Below are 26,237 nucleotides of genomic sequence, written 5' to 3'. Positions count from 1 at the left end.
GTCTTAATTTTTTATGCTTTTTTTAAAATTTGATAATGAATATATATCGGTTTTCAAAACTCGACAGAAGTACATATTGCGGAAACCCAGGGAAATATTTCAATGGAACTTCTCATGGTCATTATGTGTGAATACTTTGGTAATCAGAACTTGAGAATTAATTACATTAATAAAAACTAATGGTAAATGATAATGAATACACATGCGCAAATCATTGTGGGCTGCATACTGTGAAGAATGAGGACATGAATAAAATATTAATTGCTGGTAAATATGGGAGTACGGTCACACACACCTTTCCCCCCCTCCCGCTGTAGCACAAATCTTACATCGACGTATATAGTATTCATAAGGCGAAATCAACACTCTAGTCTTTAATGATGCCTGACAGTCTACAAGAAAACATCTAATTCTTTGAGAGATTGTGGTGACAGTTGGAGGGTAGCGATACGTCTCCCAAGAACATATCAAGCAAGTTCTGTAGGAATGAGTTCAGAAGATTGCATTGACCATGCCATATGGCCATTGTATTTGTGTTCTTGTATGCAATGCCAGTGATCGCCCACAAAACTGCTATTTGTATCACTGCGGATATCGCAGAACTCTGCAGAAGCCAGATGGTGTGCTAATTGTGTCAGGTATCATGAGTTGTGTGTTGTTCATCTGTCCGCTTAGTTACTAGGAGGCACGATCACCAAGGAAGGACTCTCCCAGCACCCGTCCATCGGCACAGGGAGCCGGGAAGGAGAGTAGAGGGACATTGCTGTATCGCAAAGCCAGAGGAGGGAAAGGCTGAAGGGACACTCACTGGACCGCCTCATTACAGTCGCAACAGGAACATGACAAGCCCAAAGTAATAATGTTCATCTCCTAGCCCTCCTCCAATGAGTGTATTTCTCGAATCACTCTGTGCAGCAAAGTTGGACTTATCTGCATACACTGCCATTGTTGGGCTTGTATAACACGCTGTGTATTATACACTAATTGAGGCCTTCTCTTCTATGACGCAGACTGAAGAAAACGCACCATTGGTCGTGTTTCATAGAGTCTACCCTCGCGAAACGCATCCATCATGTGGTAGAGCAGATTTAGACGTTCCTCTGGCGACCCTGAAGTCGGAACATAGTCGGGGTGTTGTCAACCAGTCTTCGTGTCATATTTGAAGCTTATTGTCTTCGAAGGTTGTTCTTATTGGTTTACTTCCACCAGATCTGGCACTAGTCTTTGACTCATGGAACCTTCTCCAAAGTCTGTGAACCGCTACACCACCAACATTGAGCCATCTGACTACATCCACTTGAGGCTGACTAGCTTTAAGGTTTTAAAAAGTTCTTCGTCCTAAACACTCAAGCAGATGGTTCCCTTAAGATATTTTTAACACATGAGCATTTCTGATGTAAGGATCATTTTAATATAGAAGCCTGTACGGTAAGCGACTCCATTCAGTGGCAGCTCACAACGGCGATAAAATGAATATTACGACCTTTTAATGTAATGGAGTGCTACTGTCTTCACCATGTACGCACGACCTTGCATGACTGATTGGTTCGCTAAACGAAAAATAAATTGCTTTCTTAAAGTGTATTTTGCTCGATAGGTTACATCACAGGGTGGAGTCAGGCCACGCTAATTTGCTTGCGATATGTGCAATCAGCGACATCTGTTCGGTGTGTGATGATCGGTTCATTGCATGCTCGTAGTATAGGGGAGACCTGGTTGATTGCAGCATGGGTGAATGCTATCATTTCCAGTTTCCCGCCTGTCCTCGTTGCTATAGCGGCCAAGAAATGTCTCAGTAATGCATCATCGTGTATACTATATGGAACGGAAGGATTTTGTTTTCGGTTGCGAATTGTTTGTGTTGTAGGTTCTAACGTTTTTCCTTATAATAAAGCAAACCAAAATTATGTTGTCAGTTTCTTAGGCGCATTCACAAGTGCGTACTGTCTTCACCATGTCCGTCCGTCCTCATGTAACAATTTGACTTACAATGGACGGATATTCACGAAATTCTGTATTTAGCTCTTTTAGAAAAATTTGAATAGCCATCCTAAATTTCATTAAAATGAGACAAACAGAAATTCAGCTATTATTTCTTTTTTTCCCCTTACAGTTTATATATATCTTCTTCTTCTTCGGTGTATCAGTCTATCGACTGGTTTGCCCCTTTGACGAGCTGTCTCTATTTCTCCCGGTCTTGTGCTATGTGTTTCACTTCTGCATAGCTTCGAAGCCCAGTTTCCTTCAGAATTGTATTTATGATGGTGTTTCTTGGTCTTTCTTGTTTTCCTTTTCCCGGTATCTTGCCTCCCAGCACATCCAGTAACATTCCTCTATGCCTCATGGTGTGTCCAATCCATTGTAGCCGCTGTCTTCTGATTCTTCTTAGCAATTCTCTTTCTTCTCCTACACGTTGTAAAACCATATTATTACTCAGTTTTTCTGCCCAGCCAGTCTTTTCCATTCTCCGCCAGCATCACATCTCAAAAGCCTCTAGTTTTTTCAAGTTGGTTTTGTTTAATATCCATGTCTCTGATGAATACAAAGCAATTGATGAAATGTATGTTTCATAATTCTTTTTCTTAGATCTAGTGACATATTTATTTGGCTTAGTAAAGAGATTTTACCTCTAAATGCTTGTTTTGCCATCGCAATTCTTGAACCGATTTCACTGTGGCAAGATGAATCTTGTGTTATAATCTGTCTTAGATATTTGAATTTTGTTACCTGTTCTATTTTTTCTCCATCAGTTTCAATCTGAAATTGTTTTGGCTTTTTACTTATCATCATAATCTTTGTTTTATTAGTGTTAATCTTCATTCCATATTTCTTCACTTTCTTAGTTAACTGTTTTAGCGTATTGGATAACATTCTTGGGCTACCTGGAAGAATTACCTGATCATCTGCAAACCTGATTGTGCTAAGTGTTCTTCCGCCTATCTTTATACCTAACTTTTTACCATCAAATGCTTCTTTCACTATTAATTCTGCAAATATATTAAATAAACCTGGGGAAAGTAGGCATCCTTGCCTCATTCCTCTCCCTATTTTTGCTGTTTCTGTCAATTCTCCATTTAACTCGATGATGGCCTTTTGTCTTTTATACATATCAAATATTAGCCTAATTAATCTTTGTGGACATCCCATGTTTTCTAGTAGAAGAAAAAGCTCATTCCAAATTACCATGTCAAATGCTTTTGTATAGTCAATGAAGCACACATACAGATTCCTGACATTGTTTATCATTCTTTCGCATAATAATCTTAAAGTTCCTACTATTGCTTCTTTTGTAGATAAGTTCTTTCTGAACCCACATTGTGTATTATAATCCTACATCGAACACTAAAGAGTGTTCGATGTGGGAAAAGTGTTCTATTCGTATTTTTAGGATTTTTTAAGAGAATTTTTGATGCATGTGATATGAGGCTGATGGTTCTGTAGTCTCTTCATTCGGTTGGTGCAGATGTTTTTGGTATTGGTATTATGACGGTGTACAATGTTCTTCTGGCCATTTTCCTTCACTGTATGCTTTCAAAATCAATCCAAATAGTGATTGCTTGACTTGATCTCCACTGTTCTTTATTAATTCTCTGTAATATTATCTATACCAGGAGCTTTATTGTTAGGAAATAACTTTAAAGCTAGCTCAAATTCTTCTTTTAATATTTGATCTTGTTTTAAGTTTTGTTGTTCTCCTTTCTCATCATATTTCCAAGTGTAACTACATGATTCCATGTATAGATCCTCTATATACTTTCTCCATGTCTCTTGTTGTTCTTTTGCATCGAGAATGGCATTATCTTTTTTTATTTCTGATTGCTCTGGAGCGAATTCCATTACATTTTCTTGTTATTTCTTTAATTTTCTTGTGGGCCCTATCTGTTTGTCCATACTGCAGTAAGGTTTCGATTTCTTGGCATTGTTCTGTCCACCGTTTATCTTTTGCTTTTCTGCATTCTCTATTAATTTCATTTTTGAGAGCACGGTAATTATTTTTTCCATCGTTTGTTTTCATATTTTTGAAGATTTTTCTTTGATCCATCATTTGAAGGATGCTATCCATGGTTTTCTTTTCGCCTTGTTTCCATTTCCCAGAAATTTATGAGCTGCTTTGTTTATAGTTTCTTTAATGTTATTCCACATCTGGTCAATATTGTTTATCATACTGTCCTTATTTACCTCATTATAGCTGTTTGTAGTATTCTGGAAGAGCATTCTTATTGCTTCATTCTTTAGTTTTTCTAGGTTCCATTTATTATTTATTTTCTTTCCATTAATTTTCTTCATCTTTAGTTCTGTTATCATTTTCACCATTGAATGGTCACTGTCCACATCTGCTCCTGGAAAAGACATGGCCTTTTTTACCTGATTGCGGTATCTTTGTTTCACCAGAATGTAGTCTAACTGATATCTACGAGAATCTCCAGAATTTTTCCACGTATACTTACGTCGTAGTGGTGCCTGAAACCAAGTGTTGGCCACTACAAATCTTTCTTGACTACAGAAATCAATTAGTCGTTGTCCCCTCAAATTTCTTGCTCCTAGCCCGAAATCTCCCACAACTGCATTCCAGTCTCCCATTATAATATAATGGGAGACTGGAAAGCGAAGACTAATATATATATATATGAAATTACTGAAAGTCTTAGCAAACAAGAAAGAAATTAAAAATAAAAAAATTAAAAAAAATGTACTTAAATAAACTGGATTGTGGATCCCGGATACTACAGAAATCGTAGAAAAACTGGCAACCATAATGAATTAATTGCATTTTATTTCAGGTAATTTGTTTTCTGGCATACAGGTGCTCTCAATTCTTCCATGGTAATTACACCTGAAAGTTCCGCTCCCGTACCTAATACACTGATAATAACATTTTTGTCTACATATGTATATATACACACATATACATAGGTGTTTCAAAAATTATGGTCAATACTTTAAAGGTGAAAAGTACAAACTAAAATAAGCAAAAAAAAAGTCACAGCGAACATCGGGCTGCAAATGAACCGTTTTCGAGATAATGCACATCTTCTGTTAAGATCCGCCATTGACTATGGGAGCACTAGTTTAGCAAAAAGCTGTGGATCCTTTGCTAAGGGTGGTTTTATTAAACATAAGATAATACATTTTTAATTTTTGGTTTCAACACCACAGGTTTTTGCAGATGTTACATGTTACAGGATGTTCTTTCTAAGACCCTTTCCTCAACATCAGGTGTTATGCTTCTGAGCCTACCTGCCCCATGTGCGAAGCGCCCATGTTCTCTAAGGCGTTGATGTACCGTGATGAATGTGCGCCTGTTCGGCTGCCTTCGGCGGAGAAATGCTTCTTGGTACAAACGTGTAGTCTCGAATGCACTGCCGTTGGCTTTACCATACATGAAGTGCATGTCCGCATACTCTTCGTTGCTGTAACTTCTTTCCATGTTGACTATCCTTTGCCAAGTACTAGGATGCCTGCTACGTCTCAAGCATTGAGAGAGAAGAAAGGGAGAGAATGAGCATAACCTAACCTAAACAAACAAGTCAGTGGTAGATCCCAACTCTGTACAGTTCACATTGTCAGTGGTGGATCCCAACTAGAAATGTACAATATCTCGAAAACGATTCACTTAAGGACCCATGTTTACTAGGCTTTTTTAGTATATTGTAGTCTGTACAGTTCACCTTTAAATTATTGACCATCACTTTTGAAACGCTATACATATCATAGTGAAGCGTGGTTTTAATGCACTATTCTTAGATTAGACATTTATATAGACTGCCCTACATTAATATCCCGACACCCCTCTTTGGATGGGGAAACAGGTCCTATGCATGCAACACCTCACAGAACCTGCTATAAATATGCACACTGGGCTTCGAACAGACAATTGCAAAAGTGAGCATTCAAGATGACAGGTTCAACAGAATTAACAGACTTCCAACGTGGAATCGTTGTAGGATGCCACATAAGCAAGCGTTCTGTACGAGACATTGCAGTCACTCTGGGAATCCTTAGGTCAACGGTTAGTGACGTCATATGCAAATGGAAGAGGAATGGGACTGAATCTGTCAAAAAACGGCCTGGTAAACCCCGAAAAATAACAGAACGGGATAAGAAAATTTTGCGAACTGTGCGCCAAATCGTAATTTTCCATTGTCTCAAGTCGTACGAACCCTCTGTGAGAGTATTGAGACTAATGTCAGCACTAGTACAATACGAAGGACACTCTATGATATGGGTTACAATGGTCGTGCAGCTGTTCATAAGCCATTGATCATCTCAACAAATGCTAGACGCCGATTAACATGGTGTAAGGAGCGCGATTCCTGGACTGTAGAGCGGTGGAAAACAGTCCTATGGACAGACGAGTCGAGGTTCGCCCTCTACCAGTCTGATGACCGTTCCTGGTTGTGGCGAATGCCAGGGGAACAGTTCCTTCCTGATTGATTTATTAAATTAAATTAAATTAAATTGAATTATTTAAATTATTTTTCTGATGCAGCAAAAGCCTAGGGCTTCCTTGTACCATATCAAAAATGCTAATACTCGTATGTGGAAAATAAGTAACAAAATGAGTGCATTACGTAAGTTTCCAATCTATGCAAAGGACAGAGCATATAAAGTTCCCGAGAGAGGTATAAAGAGGTATGGCAGTAAAGTTCCCGGACTGGTGGTGACATGTTCGATTAGTTCGAAAATAAAAGGAAGTTGTATGTTGTAGTTCAAACTTCCTCTAACAGATGATGGTTCTGAGATTTTCCAGTAGGCTGACAAGTTGCAAGTAACAACCAGTTTCGTTAGTAGCGCTAACGTTCTCTTTCACACTTTTGCAATGGAGCAACGAATGGTTTTCAAATTTTGCTTTAAACTGGGAAAATATGCAATAGAAAGATATGAAAAACTGTTTATGGTAATGAATTGCTAAATCGTACCAGTGTGTTTCAATGGCGTAAGCGATTCAAAGACGGACGTGAGAACGTTCGCGATGACCCAAAAAGTGGGCGTCCGTCAACTTCTCGAAATGAGAACAGAGTTGCAAAAGTTTCGGAAATGTGGCAAGAGATCGTCGTTTAACCCTCAGAATGATAGCTGATGAGTTGGATATAAATAAGGAGACGAGTCATCAAATTTTGCATGAATATTTAGGGAAAAGGAAGATCTATGCAAAATTTGTGCACAGCCTCACGGATGAACAAAAGCAAGGAAGAGTGTCATCATGCGAAGACTTCATCCAGACTTGTCAAGATAATCCTAATTTCCTAGACTGTCACCTGAGATGAGTGTTGGGTGTTTCAGCACGACCCGGAGACGAAGCGTCAGAGCATGCAGTGGACTTCAAAATCATCACCAAGGCCCAAAGGATTCCGTTTACAGAAGTCCAGGTTCAAAACGATGCTAATCGTATTTTTCAACAAACAGGATGTGATTCACAAGGAATTTGTACTGAAGGGGAGAGAGTCAGTACTACATTTTATGGACAAGCGCTTCAAAGACTACTGAAGTTCCTTTTCCGGATGAGGCAGCAATTTCGAGAGAAAGGCAGCTGGTGTTTGTTGTACAACAATGCTCCCGCCCACTTGTTGTGAAGACATTTCTGACGAAACATGGCATTGTATAGATCAACCGTCCACCCTACTCTACTGATCTAGCAGCGGCGGACTTCTTCATCTTTCCCAAGGTGAAAATTGTCCTTAAAGGAAAGAGATTTCAGGTTATTGAGGACATAAAGAAAAACGTAACTGCCGAACTGAACATCATCTCTTTGGACGCCTTCGCTAACTCTTTTTAGAAACTTGTAGAAACTTGAAACGGTGTAATAAGTACCTTCAGTCAGGTGGTGATTACTTTGAATAAAAATAAAATATTTTTGAGATCCTTCACTCTGTGTGCTTTTTTTGTCACCACTCCGGAAACTTTATTGCCCCACCTCGTATGTACAATTAACATATTGCTCCAACTAAACAAGTTTTTCCAGGTTGCTCTACTGTACATAAGATCATTCCGCATGTTATTTTGATAGTAATTTTTTTCATTCATCTCTTGATGTAATCTATTCATCTGGATAAAACATTAAGGAATGTGTTTGTCCACGTGTAATAATATCTTATATTAGGGAAGATTTTAACAATTCAGTACTTATAAAATAAGTACATAACAGTATGTCTGTCCCTCAGCCATTTTATCCATTAAAACTACCTGTATGTCAGTTGCATTTAACTTTCCTTAAACTAAGTCCAGGCGCATTTAGCCGCAGTAGCTCTTGCGACATGAATTCTTAAATCAATCAATCAAACTAAAGATCGGCCACTATCTTCTATGCATTGAGGTATCAGTAATGCCGAATCACGTTAGGATGGTGTTAAATCTCAACGTTATGTCTGACGTAGCCGAGTGGTCATGACCGAGAGTGCAATAGCACGCGTTTTTTGAGTGGACCGCGGTTCAAGCCCGTGACTACTAAATACAAGTAATGTTTGTACTGATGATTTATTGTAAACTCAACTGACCTGGTGGTCGTGCCGGAGTATAAACAAAATTTTTTTTTTTTAAGTGAAATTGCGTATTATTAGCCATTCATTATAAAGAATTTGTTGGGGCCATTCACAAATTACGTAACCTAAGGAGGGAAAGCCCCACAAACGTTACGGGACAGGCGTTTCATTATGGATAAACGATATCTTAAATCGAATTACCATAATTCTTTACGTAAAGCAAGATGATGAAACACGATTTATTATGTAACATGCAAAATAAGCGTAATATTTCAGGCATTTACTGATGTATTGATCGCACTACAGGAGAATACTGTGTGTACTACAGGAGAATACCAATAAACGAGTGAAAGCGAAAAGAATTTCAGTTCTTATCAAAGCCAGTTGATGCAATAGCCTTCTTATGCTTATATTCGTTATTATATTTTGTCGCTATGTGTGCAGTCATTAGCAAATATTACATTGATGAGTACCTAACTTATCCTCAGGGTAAACGAATAATAATCACTGAAACGGCTTCTGGGTAATGGGACAGATTGCATATAAATAGAAATATACTAGTACGGCATAAATTTTTGGTGTGATGACAGAGGAACCTAATTGTTAAGTGCTTCAGAACTGAAATATGAGATACTTATGCCCTTTACGTTTCTTGTAAACTAAGATTTGCTAATGGTTACTTGCACATAAATAAAAAAAAAGGTAAGCACGGAAGACTTTTTGTCTTCCTTCACAGAATAGTGATTTGGCGAAATGGTGAGGGCTGGGTCCGAATGCCGTTGGAGATTGTTGTTGTAGTATGGTTTTAGGCGCATCAGCGACTAAGGCCATGTTGCTCCGTATATATACACTCTGTAAATTGCGTATGTTCTGTGGTCGATTTCCTGTTTGCTGGACGAAAAATCCGAGTTTCCGGGAGAAAAAGAACCATGCTACCCTCGCCTTAAACCGACTAACTCAGCCACGTTGTATAAAGGGCACTTAAAAATTCATCCCGTTATCGACGAGACTCGAACTCAGATCTTTTCCATCCGGTGTGGGGAGAACAACGGTCCCACCAACTGTGCTACCCACGAGGACCCGTTGGAAATTGGAGGAATTCTTTAAGGGCTTGTTCAGTCAAAGCCGTAGTTACTCGTAGTTGATGAAGGGAGTAGGCCTCCCCGTGAGTTATTCCAAGATTTTTCAACCGCAGAACATGAAAATGCCTGTGAACTCACTCTTGTACAGAGCAATATGCTCCATAAAAGCAATAACATACTTTATAGTTATGATTGAATGCTTAAAGATTGGTTAATTAGCTACTTCACATTGTTCACAATGTGAAGCAGGTAATTAACTACTTCACAGTTTGTATATGACTACATAATTTTCGACTAGGTAATGTTAAATAACTGAAAAATAATGTGTAACCGCAATGCACTGCCCTCGCTGTACACTTAAAACTTAAGCAGTTAAAATCTTTTTAAATACTTTATCTATTAATACATATATGTTTAAATACTTAATGTTCGTTGTGAAAATTGATATTATCTATCAGTTTTTACAATGAAAGAAGGTAAATTTTCAAAATCTCTTCTCCCCATACCGAGATTTTTGTTATGCCTATGATGGTAGCATTTAGTTTATTTGTTAATATTAATGAAAAGTAGATATTTTATTACGATAATAAGATTCTTTTTTCTCTAGTGTTGATATCGATGATCCATTTTCTATTTTCAGTCGGGAGACTATTCTTTTTCTAGTTATGATGATCGCTGCACTTAATTAGCATTTTTCGTATCCTTGTTTTTTTATTTCATCGAGAGTTATTTTTTATATATTGATGATTTGATCGAGCAAGTGAACTACTCTGAGCAATTATTTTCATCGAGTATAAGTTAATAGTCGATGGAAAATATCAGTTCTTTATTAAGTATAATGGTAATAATTGCTCAAGAAGTCTTGGAAGTAAATTCCTTAATTAGATTATGTGATTGAGTAAAGCTATTATGCTTTTTCGGCATGTTTTTTTTTTTTTTTTAATAACTAAGTTATAACGCGATTGTCTTCCGAACAGCTTGTATATACATGGGTGTACCCAATACATCTTGTTACGAATAGAATTTGAAAGGAAGTTTTTTTATGTGTGTGTGCATGGGGAAAGAGAGGGAGAGAACAAAGAGCGAGCGATATGGGAGTATATTGTTTTTATCTCTCTTTATCGTGTTTAGAATAAAATCATCAATGGCATTTCAGGTACATATAGACGGTGACCGGAATCGAGTAATTAGTACTATAGTAAGGAGAATTTCTTTAGACGGGTCAAGGTCATTTACTAGCCATTCCGTGATGCATTCACGATATAATTCCACTCCCTTCTCATCAACAAATTGTTGGTCTAAGAAATGCGCTGGTTACGTAAGCAGTTGGCGCCACGAATTATGCGGGTGAACCAACGAATGACCGCCTAAAGAATTTCTCTCCCCTATAGTACACAATTACTCACTTATCATGTTCGAACCCGAGTTTACTACAAAATGCATAATGTTTTTGTGTTTTATCTATCTTTTGAACTTCTCTGACCCTTATATAACTATTCCGGAATATAAACAGAAAGTGTATTTGTTTCTTTTTTAAAGTAGAATATTTAAAATGATTTATTGGTTGTTACACTTTCGTTGAAGTGTAACATTCGGTAATAATCTCATTAGCTGGAGTTTTGATATTAAATGTCCTGCAAAGCATCGATTTAAATCCCTTGAACTTTTAGAAATGGAACTCCTTGAAATGTAATCCAATTAAACTGTTTCTGTGAAAATAAAATAGCACTTCTACAGACATAAAACCCACCTACCTGTTTTCAATGACAGGACTTTTGTATCATCCTGTATATAATATTTATTTATTTGCCTGTAGACAACCGCCGACTATTACAGTTATCTGCAGGCAAATTGTCTGTCCGGCAACAGAAACACATCCCTGTTTGTTTGTGTGTGAGCGCAAAGCGCAAAATCAACTGTAGGTTTCAGGCGTCGGTATATTTTGTCTATATGTATTGTAGCTAGACGAAAAACTCGAGATTGTGGGAGATAAGACCATGCAACCCTCTCCCCGGATCGACTAACTCGGCTGCATTGCGAGGGGGAAAAAAAAAGCCGTTACTCTCCCGTTAAGACGGTATTCGAACCCAGGCCATTTCCATACAGTGTAGAAATCATAACCACTGTGCAAACTGCGAGAGCGCGGCCTTAATACTGCCGTACACAAATGTACAGCCAACCCTAAGTGACTACTAATTATGATTAAAGATTGTTTCCTATAAAAAATTTAACCTTCTGACCTACGTGGCGGTGAACTACGTATTCAAGGAAGATGGAGCGCCTCATTTCGCCGAAGTGTTACATTCTGTAATCTCGTTAACTAGAGTTTTGATATTAAATGACTTCCCCAAAGCACCGATTTAAATCCCTGTAACTTTTGGTAATGGAACTTCTGGAAAGACAGTGATTACAAACCTACACTTCGAATTTATTAGAATTGAAATGTGCTGTTAGAAGGCGGTTATCAATATTGATCCAGAACACCTGAATAATTCTGTGAGTAATTTTATTTCGCTACTATCCTTAATAATTGAAAATGAAGGTGAGCATATGGAACGTTTGATTCATGGCTATGGATACTTTGCCTCAGACAGATTTTGCAATGTTCTGTATTCTCTTCCCTTCCCTTGAGGTAATACAATATAAAATTTAAATTCATCACGGGAAGTTATTTTATGGTCACCCTGTATATTAATGAATTATTCACAAAACGGCGTGTCGAGGAATAAGCAAGATCGTTTTAAAAGAAATGATTGATTCTGCGATGGTCGGGTACATTGGAACTTTTTTTATACTTCATATGTAAAAGTGTCACAATTACATATTCGTGGAAAATGCAGTTTCAGTTTTCTTGTTGTTACTGTAATTGTTAGCTACAGAACCTTTTAGACCTTCGTGCAACCCTAGGATTCCGCGGAACACAATTTCAGAAACTGAAGTAAGGCATTCTCAGTTACGAAAACTCACTAGAAAGAAAGCTATAAAACTCTGCAGCAGTTTGATAAAAGTGAGATAGAACTGCATAGCTGTGGTCAAATGTCGAGTATCTGTCAGCCTGAATCTTTTCAAACCAAAATACATCCAATGGAACATTTTAAAATAACATTTATCGTACCGCAACTACTTTTAAATATTCCATCAGATAAAAGACGAAGGTACATGTAGTAAGAAAAAGTGTGTGTGGGGGGGGGGGGACATACTGTATGAAGTAATGAAATTTTTGGATATGGCGTACACATGGTAAGAATATACCCAGATCCTCGACATAACGTAGTCTCGACAATTCCCCCTCATACACACTACTCGGACTCCCTCCAGTCACTATTTGGCAGGGTACAGGTAGCAAGATTATATACACTAGCTGATCCGGAAGCCTCCTAAAGAGTTACCAATAGGTTCGGTCCGGTGTACTAACTAGCGGCCGGCCTGCGAATACCGTTTTAGAGCTGTACCCTCGAAATGTAAGGAAGATTGGATTTCGCCATGATGTCCATCATAACCTCAAAAGTCATCAGTCATACTGCATGATGGAAGAGATAGGGAATGGTTGACCGGAACTTAGCTCTGGAGACTAAACATGGGTTCCACCACTTCAAGTCTCCAATAAGCAAAGCGGTGGTATTGCACTGGTTGATGAGAGTCATCTACCACCTAGTATTGCCTGGTAACACAGAGGGGCGGCATTCCTCCATGTGGTGTGGGCGCCACACCTCGACCCCTGCTTATGTTGGTTCACACCTGGGTGGTCACCCACAGTGTGCTTATGCATGGGGGTTATACCCAGGATTACTAACAGTTCCACCATTGTGAAGGTGCAAGCAGAGGATTTGGCTGTCACAGACCGTTCGGACTTCGCCGAAATTGGGTCCACTTGACTTGAGTGTCACCCGAATATCAGTTCCATCAGTTCAGCGTTCAGCGTTTTAGACTCCCAGGTAGCAAATACAGCTTGTCTGGCATATCTGAGAGAATGTCTGTGACAACCTCCTCAAGGTAGTACTGGTAGTATTATTAATTCCTATTTTATTCGATAATGTTTATTATCGAATATAAAATTATTTATACGTATTTATTTATATACGGCACCTCCGTAGCCAGGTGGGCAAGAGCAGCAGTACTTGCTTCTTGATTTAGATCTGGGTTCGAGCCCGTGACCACCAAATACGGAGGATGCGGAAAAGTCAGGGAATAACCACCGCATATCCCCGGAGCAATATGGCCTTAGTTGCTAATGCTCCTAAAATCCAAATAACAACATTTATTTATATAATATTATTTTATTAAATAGTGGGGGTTTCTTTTCCTCAAAAGCATGCTAAGATTAAATAAACAAGCTAGATACTGTACGCAGTGCATTACATTTCGGTGAGTTTTGATTTTTATTTTTTTAAAATAAATTTAATCTTTTCTTTTTCTGTTTATAGAAATGAAAAGGAAGTAACTAGTTATCTTGTTACCAATTAATAACTAATTAATTAGCCAATAATATATAAAAGTAAATGGTTTCACTGCATTGCGCATACCTCACAATCATGTTCAGTCAATTTTTTTGTAATACTGTACTTTACTTATTTTCTTGGCTTTAATAAAAATTGAAATACAATACCTATTTTACGTTCCTGATATGATAAGCAAATAGTGATAAGTCATGATTTTTGTATTTAGTAAACTGATAAAAAGGAAAATGAGCTCTTTAGAAAAAGCAACAACTTGCACATGGGCATTGCTTAGAATTCCTGGAACATTTTTTTTTTCCCTCTGCGCATCCGTTATATTATCCATTTGTTCCTCCACTGAGCACACGACAACAAAATGTAGCATTAAGTGATTCGGGTACAATGTACAGTATATGAATAGCCTGGGGAGTATTTATGGAGGAAAAAAATAAATAATAATTGCCGGATTTTTATATTTCAGATTTTAATGAAACTTGGGAAGGCTCGACAAAGACAAATCTTTCTAAAAGATCGAAATATAGAATAACACGAAATTCATCCACTGGGAGTTAAACTGTTCGATGAGAATGGCCGGTTATCGTAAAATGAATAGATGCTTTATGCAGGTGCGAAGGCGTCTAATAAATGAACTAATTTGTATTGTTTATATGATGCTATATTTTATTGAATTTTAACTGTATACTAATCTACGACATTGAGATCTCCACCATCATTTATATCAATGATTCAATGACTGTTGCTAAATCAGCAATAACCAACTATTACTGATAATTGCTACTCAACTTCTTGACCCACAGTTGCATTCTGATCGCAGAGCTATCTGCGAACAACTTTTCCTTTAATCTGAAAAACTCATTCCTCCAATAAATATAAGAAAAAGATGCTCTCGAAGAATATTATAGCCAATCTGACGTTGTCCTACTTTACATATGTATCTACGAAACTTTCTCCGTCAAGGTGACGACGATTTTAGCTTTTTCGAGGCAGCTAGTCCGTATATGCGACCGGTCTACCGGTGTGTCAAGTTCAATGGGGTGCTACCCATATAGATTAGAGGCAGCCTATAGGGCCACATAAATTCAAGGGAAAAAATCGTTTAAAAAATAAAAATGAAACAGATGAAAAAAAGAATAAACAAGTAAAATAAAATGTCATTATTTCAATTCCCGTATGCTACTGAGGGCTTATGACTTAATTCATTTCTCTACATTTCTGAGAATTTATTAATATTTCAAATCTTTCAATATCTTTGCAGTAAAATTTTTATTTTACTGCAAAATTTCGCTCAATTATTTTGATTTGCGACATGGAGTCAAGGTGATCCATTCTGCAATTTTGATAATCAGTAACTTAGCCAAAGAGCAAAGTGTTTCACAGTTTGCAAAAAAACATCAGCTAACATCTTTCTCTCCGTGGTGTTGTGGGAGTCCAATTCAATAGTTTGCAGAGGACACCAATTGCTAGCAGCTATTTTGAGGCGGCTCTGACCCTTATATAGCTATTCCGGAATACTGATCTTCTACGTATTGCAGGAGTTGACAGAATACGGTTACCTCGGTCCTCTGCTTGAATATTTATTTCACATATTGCAGTTTTTTTTTTTAATGTTTCCATCGCATATTTCAAAACTTCGCTAGTCCTTTATTGATGCTGTTTAACGTTTTATCTCATACTAGTTGTATCCAGCGTAACATATAATAAATAAATTTTAAATTTTCTGTTTATACTCCGGGACAACCAAACGGTCAGAGGAGTTCACAAGATAGACAGAATACAAGAAACAGCACCGTATTCAGTAGTCACGGGCTTGAACCCCGGTCACTCAAGGCACTTATGCACAAGTACTTATGCACCCGCGCGCCTAACCACTAGGCTACAGATATATGCCATCTTTCTGATTATGGCGTAAATAGTTTAATCTAGATCCTTCAGTCTTCACCATTCTAGTTTAGCGATGCTATAATTTTACAGTATTCACATGTGGGATATATGCATATGTCTCTATTTGCAGGTGGTTCCCCGTCTTCTCCAACATATATTGCAGCAACCTCGGTTTTGAATGTAGGTGCATTGTATCGTCTCTTATCTAAGGCCGGATCTTTATAAATGCCATGCGCATATTCATCATTGGATTGGCCTGGGTTATTTTATGCATTTGTTTATATGACTCAGCAAATGGGTTAACTTGTTGCAGCATCTCGTCCAATTGTTGCATTACTTCGGGCCATACACCCTTAGTTTGATTGTTTTTCAAGCCGTTTTATTGTTGTTATTGCTTCAGCAGAATCGAAAATATTAAGTTGTCCATATCCTGGCTTATTTGCCTCTTGGATATAGCGGTGAGACCAATCTGGCTGTGTATTCTAAAACAGTATGGACCATTTCCAGGCGGTGATTTAATCTCTGCGCCCATTGATGCGAACGCCATTGCTGAGTTGTACTCTCGTATATGTTCGCTGTAGTTATTTGCTTCACGCGTATCCCCTGTAAGCAGCTCTTAATAGAGCAGGAGTCTCAGACAGTGGGTCAAGTGAACCTTTCCATAATGACAGCATTTAGTGTATTTATTCGATGTGTTTAACTCATGTTTCCAATATCTTGCATTGCAATACTCACAGTTGTAACACATATTTCCTATGTCATGCTCCTCCACATTAATTACAGCTTGTTGATTATTCGCATCCGGTATTTCTGTTTGATTGCGTTTTGCCCGGCTACTCATTTCCAATCTTGCTTCTCTTTCTTCAATATTTTCTTCCGTCTTCGTAGTCGCAGAGTCTCGTTTCGGTCTCTTAGTCTATTAGATCTCTCTCCTCTAATGTTTCACTAGCATTTCTTCTACATTTTCTCAAAGTTCTTACACACTGTTCAGCCACTTTACACTTCTTATTAAAATTGAAGACAGATAAAATAAATAGTTAAAATGAACATACATCGATAGCTTTCTGGTATAGCTTGCCTTTCTTCAGTCGAAAAATGTTAGCACAAAAATTAATAAAGAATGCCCGGTGGTGGTCATGAGAGGTGAACGGGTGCTGGCAACAATTAGCAGTTGGAAAATTTGGGCAGCATACCTAAGCGTTTTATATAGATTCGGATGATTGTTGTTGCTGGATATTTTATTGTATTAGAGTTTGCATCCTTTACACCAGTGAAACGTAGTTCAAACCTGAGGTTACATTTAACAGCCAAAATACGAGGATTCCGAGCAGCAAGAATTTTCATGCGATCTATGAGACGAAATCCTCGACATTCTCTTGAACGTATGGTGTGAACTATCCAGGTCACGAATAATCGGATTAAGTTTCTTTAAAAACTAGATTCTGAAGGCTACCTTCAGCTTTTTTTCTCTGAATTCTGAAGTTTATTTCCAGATTTTTCATTTTTTATTTAACCAGATAACAGAGAGTTCCAAGAAGATTACTTCCGGCAAGATGGTTTCAACATTCCTTACTTCTCATGTTGCAGCGGCTGAGATTACCTCGGTGTTTGTAGATCATGTTATGAGTTGTGACCTCAGAGATTTCAGATCTTGAAATTTCCATGTTTCTTGTGATACACGAGTGCATCCTTTTGAAAACAATCTGTATTCATTTTAGAAACCTTAAAAAGAACATTTCTAACCTCAGTGAACGCATTTCTTTGAGGTTATTTCTGGCAATATATGTAGCAGTGTTTCAAGTGGTTGAATAGGGCGTTGTCCCTGGAAATACTTGTTCCACAAGTGATCCAAGTATATATAGTTTTTTTTTTTTTTTTTAGAAGCTAATTTGAGGTGGTGGAGGGAGGGAAAGCTAAAATCATTGTTCCATATTTTATCATCACTAAATTTTTACTGTGATGTATTTTCCTTGCGTAAGTTTTGAATTACATTTTCTGGTTTTTTTTTACTTCTGTCTTCTCCAAACTTTTCTCTCTCTTTTAAACTCTCCTCTGATTTTTCTGACCGTCGTGTTAATAGAAACATAAAATTTATTTATACATTAATTTTTTACCTTATCTTTCATTGAAAAAAAAAAGAAAAAAACTTATTTTCTCGTATTTATATAAATAAACAATTACTCATTTAGTGCCAATAATACAGGCAAACCCATCACGTTCTTATTGCTAGCGAGAGAAAGGATATTTTTTCGCCTCCAGCAATTTAATGGAAAGTTTTACACGTTAGGGGAAGAGCATCAGAACACGTTCGTAAAAAGAACTGGAGCATCACCTTGTATAGAGTAGTCTGCATTTAAGTGGACGACTTTGAACTGGTCGGAGCTTCTTTTGGTAAGTGGCAGTGACGCACCCTGAAATTTTGCTTATGGAGGAGTGGGGATCGTACATTCACATTAGTAGCCTTTACAAGCGTCGATACATGACGGTACAATTACGTAATATAAAACAAAATGTTGTGGGGACTTTCCTCCTAACTCCCCCCCCCCCCCAACACCGCTTGTGTGTACCTGTAACAAGGCGAAAACAAACGCTGTAGTCTGCCTCAATGAATCTCTTCGAACACTGATCAGGGGAAATTCTGGAACTCGGGAGTATGCCGTATTGAAGGTTGAGCCACTTTATACGAGAATGAAACTTGTGTAAAGCATTTTGTAGACTGGGCTATTATTAACGTATTGCTGTGGGCGGAACCTGATTTCAATTTCTACCATCTGGGCTTTCTGTATTGCTGAAGCCTGTTTTCGTGTAGATCAATTGTAATGCATTGTTGGGAAATAATCTATTTGGCTTAGCCTGTTAAACCTGGATGTATACAGATGTTTGCGTCTGAAATTATCTATCTATGGCTTGCGTTACATTGATCACTGCTATAAGTTTAAATAAGTTTTCTCTTTATACTATAAGGTCAGAGGAGTTGATTTTTGTTGTGATAAGTTTGGAAAATAGTGTAGTACTGCTCGTTATCTGGAGGTAAAAGTTTAATTTTAAGATTTTCAAAAATCTAGGACCGTCAGATAGTAAACGGATATCCCAACTTTAAAGGTACAAGAATTTTGTAGGGTCAAAGCTCAGGCTAAGAATTTATGTATTTATTATTATTTATTTATTTTTTTAATGTTGTATGTCGTGCTCCAGATCAAATTTCAGCTATTTGTAGGGATGGTATAATACATCTCGGAACATGCTTTTTGTTAATTGATGTACTCTAGATCTAGGCGGTTTCTTGCTTAATAACCCGTCTAGCGTTTTTTGTTTCTGAGAGAGAAAAAAAAAAAAGAAGCATATAGTGGTTGTTAAAGGAGAGGTTCTTGTCAAGTACAGTGTCAAAACCACTGTTGAAATCCGTCATTGAGACTGGGTTTACTGAATGTTCATAAGTTGAATAGGACTATTGTGAAAGGAGTAAGTGATTTGAGCAGATTTATTCATATTGAGGTAGAGTTAAGGGAATGAAGATAAGTGACTATAGTTGTTATTAAATGATTTCCCTCATGCTTATTTTGCCATATCTTCAAGTTTGGAGGTGGTGAAGATTTTTAAATCATCGAAATATGATTTCACATGCCGAAATATTTGAAGATGGAGTACTATTGGTAGTATTACATATTGCGTAGTTTAGATCAGTAGTTCCCAATTGATGTGCCTCGGCATATTGGTGCTCTGCGAGATAAGGGAAAACTCAATTGAGTTCAGTGGTTAGGTGTACCCTAAACGTTTAACTTCAAGTGACAAGATGACTTGAGTGACAAAGGATTGGGAACCTCTGGTTTAAATGGTAATGTCATCATACGTGTAATATATAAGACCTTAATTTAAGCCCTCGAGACTAGCATGAGTGTTACGATTGCTGTTTCTCCACGCTGACTGGAAAATAACTGGATTCGATTCCTGTCTTGACAGGAGAAATAACTCTCATGAACTTTTTTCACACCGTAGGGGAGTTTTCTGTTTCGTGTGATGCTGCATGTTCTTTTTTTCTTTTTTCTCGAAAATTCTGGCTGTTTATTCAGTAAACGGTTAAATCAACCGTAAGATACACGCTATTTACAGACATAATACGCTGCGTCTTCACGGCTCCTTCATCCTTCATCTACAGCGAGAGATTCAAATACGAGAGAATTGTTATGAACTTGTGGACCTTTAAATTTTCTGAAAGCCAGTAAGTGTTCTTGGACGGGCCACATCGTCCATTGGTTAATATACGCGACCCCAAGTAATGGAGTTCTGGGTTCGAGCCTACACTACCACGAAAAACGCAAGCATATTCTGAACTGGGTGCCGGGCGATGGAAAAAAAGTTTTGGCTGTCCTTTATTTGATGTAACTGAAATAAACTGAAAATTTATTTATTAGTTTCTTTGGTAAAAAATCAAAACAACAACAACATACAAGAATAGAATAAAAATTATAATTTGGACGGCCACAGAGGGTCAAAGGAGTTTGTGCTACCATATTTTGTGGTATCATGTGGATTTGAACACGCGGCATAAGCAGTACCGAATTTAGGTAGTCTGGTGGTGGGGGGGAGATCTGGCGCACATATTTTAAAAGGCCGTAAAAATAATATCGGAAGGGATCCCCGAATCAAAGGAATTGCACTGTTTCGGAATCCATCATGACTTTGGACCAACACCACGAGGTGAGGTATATCCGGATGATCTCACCGACTAGATCACCCGGATATACTGGAACGTTTCCACCAAATGCGGTTCTCCTTTCTTTTGACAAAATTCAAATTATTTTAACGACACTGGAGCTTGTCACTGATGCCCATATATGTGTATTTTGTGTGCAGAAATGTCTGTGTATGTGAGTGTTTTCGGGGTTTTTTAGCAGAAATATCTGTATATATGAGTGTTTTCGGGGGTTGATTTGCATGTTTTTCGTGCCGAATAACCGTAGGGGGAAAATTCTGTTCCTTCCGACTGAGATCGGTTACACCTTCGACTGAAGAGGAATTTACAAATTTCTCTAGTCTTCAACGGGAATCGATTCCAAACCTCTTCAAATGAGTGGCAAACCAGCGATGTTTTGTGCCGACCGAGCTGCTCCGACGGATCATTTGTTTTGGCAGCTGGACTGAGCAAAAAAAAGTCATTCTTATATTCGCCTAATACAAATAATAATTCGCCTAATACAAATAATATTTTATCTCCTTTGATTGTAATACACATTTTTTTTTTTAATCGTAAAATACTGCATATATATGTAAGCTGATATTTCATTGCAGCTGCTAAAAATTGCTTCTCAGAAGCTTCGAACATTTTGTATTCGGACAGCGATATACATATGAGCTTTAATGGTTTCACAAGAATTTGCACTTTCACTTTTCGGTTACTTTGAAGAATCCTATAAAACTCAACATCTGTGTTCTTATTCATATTTCTGAAGTTGCCGACCGGGCTAGCCGGGTGGGTAAAGTGTCTGCCTGGCAACTTAAAGGTCGCGGGTTCGAATCCCGCCTCGGGCTTGGATAAAAGTAGAAAATGCAAAAACCTTGGGTGATGCAATATGGCCACAGAAGCCGATGCGCCAACAACTAACAAAAAAAAAAAAAAAAGAAAAAGAAAAAAAAATTCTGAAGCATTAGAGTCAGAAAACGATCGGGTGTTACAAGGGATACGAGAGAGATTTCAATATCTTCCGTTCTCACCTGGTTTCAGTCTATTCCAAAAAACTGGAATGCAAGAGGACACTTTTTCATGGATTACGCATATACGGTAAAGCTTACAAAATACTGTTCTGACACTATGAGATGCAATAATTTGGAATAAACAGTTTTAAGTGTACTGTACTGCTTTGAGAACGCTTAAAATTTGTTGTGTTTAGAATGATACAAAAAGTTTTCCTTACCTTTCGTCACAGTCGCAGTGGCTGATGGTATGGAACCTATAGTTGAAGAAGTTATACTTATGGATGAATCCCTCAACAGTGTGTGGACAGTGGTCGTGATCACGACAGCAGCGGTCGGCTGCAGCGTTGTAACCCAACTCATTGAATTTTCGAGCGGAGCTGCCGGACCCACACCAGTTGGTGCCAGGATAAAGGAACAAGTCCCGCTTCATGCGTTTCAGAAAGCTAGCCGAGAAGCCGTGACTTTGGTGACGAATGGCTGCTCGAACGCGACGGTGCAGGTCATGACACTGACTTCTCAAGTTTCGGTAGTCGGTGAGGAGTGCCAGGTCGGCCGTCAGTTTTCCGACATTCCGTCGGGGTAACAGTTGAAAGGTGTAGTTCGTGTCCGCGTCGCCCATGCAGCATGGAACCAGAGGTTCAGAACTGTTCGCTTTGTGTCTGGACACATGCGAACAACTACCCCTTTCGGCAAAATTACGAAGGAATGCAGCTATAGTGTGAGCATCCCGGAGGTACTCGCAGTCCCGTAACTCCCATCCGGAGTCATAGATGAGTTGAATGAAATGTCGACCATCGGTGACTTGTCGGAGCACGAGACCCTGTCGACTTTCGATATTGTTAATCTCGTCGTCGCTGCCGTCCGGTGCCTGTATTTCGACCGCAGTTTCGATCGCTGTCACCCGTCCCCAGTGAACCCGTCTCTCTACTTCCCCGTCGGATAGGTGCTGCGTGCATACGAAATTAGGCACGTTCTCCGTCCAGTGACGCTTTCTTCCGTGAATCGTGCACACTACTAACAAGACAGCCAGAACAAGCTCGCGTCCACGTGCAGCGTTCATCGTGACATCGCTAGTAGGGTGACATGGGACGCATAAGATGTCCGTAGATGCCTGCGGTACGGTCAGCAGCTGGCACCGAGTTCTTATAGAAGCCCTTCTGCCGTTATAAGCTAAAGGTCCGCACCTTCCACTCGGACACCCCGCCAAGCCACGAACTGTCGAATGGAGCGTGACGCACGCGAGCGAGCCCAAAGGAACGACGTCTACGGCCTGGAGGTTGGGTGGTTCAGGTCATCGGCAGTATCAGCCAAACATACCGATGGGGGCGCTAGTGAGGTGTACCAATTTTCGTGGTTATAAAAAAATGAAGGGAAAAACAATGTAAAAAGAAGAAATCTCAAGAGTGGGATCTCAGCACGCCGTCATCTCCATAGTTCATTCTGTAACGTTCTAATATGATTAACGCGGTGATTGGACATTTCAGCACATGGGGAGGGAGAGAGGGAAAGAGAGAGGGAGGAGGGAGGGAAAGCCAGAGAGAGAGAGAGAGAGAGAGAGAGAGAGAGAGAGTTGTATGAGCAACGATGCTGGGGCAACAAAAACAGGATGCCTCTTTTACTGCTTACCACAGTTAGGTTCCTCTGTTCAAAATAGAGTATATTATTGTATTTTTGCAGTGTCGATTCGTGAAATAAACTCTCATCATTGCTCACACGGCATGACACGCGGCGGTCAATATTGCCGTCCTGGTAACGATGATGAGCTCTGAAAAATGAGCAGAACTTGAAACAAATTTTCCACTTCGTACAAAGCTCTGTATACTCATAATTTAAAATTGTAGTATGTGTGTGTATGTGTATTTATTTATATTTGGCATGCCTTATAGGACAATTTACACGCTTATTACGATGTGTATGAAGCAAACAAAAAACAATAAAGTTGGAAATTATTTTGTTTACTGATGAAAAATTTAAATTATTGGTGAAAGTCTATGCTACGAGTGCTGTAAAGTATTGTTAAGCACTGGCCAAAGTCGTTTTTTTTTACGTAGCGCTGATCTTTTATTGCAGAGTTACCTTAGTATTGCATTGCTCCAGCGGAGAGGTATATATATCATTGTTTTATATAAGTATTTGCCACCTCCCAGTATCGAGTTTTATTTTTTTTGATCAGAAAAAAAAACAAAAAAAAACTGCAAATCTCGAAAAACGCCTCTTATGGACACTAGACGAAACAAAAAATTTGGTAGAAAGGAAAGAAAGTTAGACGTGATACTTGAACCACTCGAATGAAACAGAAGAGGACACTAAAACCAATAAACCTCACAATCTCAAATCATCTCAGGGCTGACACGCCCACCAAAACCCGAGTTTCGACTCTTTTGAAGTTAATGTGGTCAACGTCACGATCTCAAAACTCAACCTTATTTTAGTTCTAGGTTGACAAGTCTACTCAGACCCGGGTTTCAACGCTGCTCGGAACCTCATCAGTAGGCAGGTAGGCATTGTGAAGACCTTAGCATTCCGGTCACAAGTATCCACAGTACATGTATATGAGATGTGAGAGGGTGCGCAAAAATAAAATTAAGGAATCTAAAACGATTGGCGTAGTGCAATACCAAGGCAGCTCGTGGAAAATGTGCTTCCGCAATATGAGATCAGTGCACTTGGTAGAAAACTTAGTTTGCTGAATACTACGTAAGAAAAACGGCTTTATAAATGTATATTGATATAAAAGCAGACTATAAGTAATATGAAAACATCAAAATAATAATGAACTTTATATTTATGTAGTCGAATCCGTACATCAGTTTTTTTAACCGATTTTATAAATTCTTTTAAATCATAAAGGATTTAAGCAATATTAGTTAACGGGCTCTTGCGCTCATTTTATGTACGAAAGATTCCAAGAAATTGTCCTTTCAATTTATTTTATTTTTTTAAATTTGTTTTGCTACATAAAGACTGGTGAACATAACAGACCGTTGATAAAAATTGAGCTATGGCTAAGCTTATGGATAATTCGGAGTCCATTTAATATGCATTTAAGTTTAAGAAGACAATGCCTCAAATAGGCTAAGTACATATACAGTACACATAAAAAGCTGAAATAAAAAGGCTTTCACATGGCATCATAGAGGGTGCCCTAGCGATTTTCCCTCCTATTCACTTCAACTCTCAACATATGGATCTCATTAGTAATAGTCTACCTGGCTTGGGATGTTTGGGCTGTTACTTTCCATCTTCCATTGGCATATGAGATTTCCAACAGTTGATTTTGGTTGTTCTCTTTCCGCTGTCTGGAGAGTGTAGAGTGTGTTAGCGTCAAACAGCACAAGGAGTTTCCCCATCTCCGCGTACTATACATTGTGGGTGTGAAACAGAACACTGTCAATGCCAGAGGTTTAAAAGTGTATGGATTTTTTTTTTTTTTTTTTTAGGAGCATTAGCAACTAAGGCCATATTGCTCCGGGATATGCGGTGGTCATTCCCTGACCTTTCCGCATCCTCCGTATTTGGTGGTGACGGCTCGAACCCCGGTCTAATCAAGAAGAATGTGCTACGCACTGCTGCTCCTTCCCACCTGGCTACGGAGGCGCCTATGGATTTCGTACATGTGTAGTGTCGTGTACCGTTGTTCCTCTGGTCATTTAGCCGCTGGGTCCCTAATGGGACCCAACGTTGTCCACACTGCGCCCCGTGGAGGCAGACCAGGTACACCAGTATTATAGTAAATAACTATTTACTCTGGCAGGTCTGCCACCTAATTTCCTGAGATTTCAGTGGCTAGGACCTTAAAAAAAAAAAAAAAACGTTATAGATAGGGGTCAACTTAATAACATCAAATCGCATAACTAGTACTCCTTTTGGAGTACTAGTTATGCGATTTGATGTTATTAAGTTTTTGGGTGTAGGGCTCAAGCAATTTAGAGATGATTCGGACACTAGTAGTTGTAAGTTAGAGAGGGGGGGTGGGGAGACTGAAGGCTGGGGAGAAAAGACAGAGATAAGAGGTCCATAGAGAAGATGTCCCCCAAATCAGTGGAGCAGGTCCATGTCCCACCAGAGGGAAAAGAGGGGCTGAGAGGGGGGGGGGGAACCGGAGAGTGGAGCAAAGGACCACGCAAGGGAGCGTGGCTAGGAATTCCTAATGGCAGCATCTGAGCTGTACTGATGGTTGTGTCACTCTTGGGACGAACCAAGGAAGGAGTTGTATGGCACTATTCCCACGGAGGTTTACGGTTGAGGTAAAGTTCGTTGCCTGGCAAAAAGGTCTTGGGCAAACTTGGAAAAGGCGCGGTAGTGTTGCTCGTGTTCCAGAAGATGGTTTTCTTGATCCTGCGGAAGGTAATGAATCTGTGTAATGAGAATGCGTCGGAGATCTTCGTAAAGCGGCCAGTGGTACATAAGGTGGTCCCAGGTTTCCTGGGATCCACAGTTACACAGAGGGTTGTCTGTTATATGGAAGGAAGTCAGTTTTGCACGAATGGAACCGTGCCCTGTGAGAAGGAAGGTGGTTTGTAGGCCCGGGGGGAACCATGTCGGGCATTTGGGATAAACTGTTTGGACTTTTGGAAGAAATTTTCGGGTTATAGCCCCCTTTGTAGACTCCGTCCACCTAGTTGCCAGAATGGGGATTTCCG

The 26,237-nt window shown here is 38.9% G+C and overlaps 1 protein-coding gene across 1 annotated transcript in view; it reads right to left on the bottom strand.

The window, feature by feature from the left end:
* LOC150085871 (group 3 secretory phospholipase A2-like) overlaps positions 1–22,792 on the bottom strand; it is a 103,055-nt gene extending 80,263 nt beyond the window's left edge. Inside the window, exon 1 of the mRNA XM_090373548.1 lies at positions 21,813–22,792. Coding sequence (XP_090229674.1) covers positions 21,813–22,654 — 842 coding nt within the window. The 5' untranslated portion in view covers positions 22,655–22,792. The remainder of the gene's footprint in view (positions 1–21,812) is intronic.
* Positions 22,793–26,237: the final 3,445 nt, after the last annotated feature.

The sequence above is a fragment of the Mastigoproctus giganteus genome, chromosome 5, assembly GCF_048544385.1.
Source record: "Mastigoproctus giganteus isolate SK-2022 chromosome 5, ASM4854438v1, whole genome shotgun sequence".
Lineage (NCBI taxonomy): Eukaryota > Metazoa > Arthropoda > Arachnida > Uropygi > Thelyphonidae > Mastigoproctus > Mastigoproctus giganteus.
This window is presented reverse-complemented; position numbering and strand designations above follow the sequence as displayed.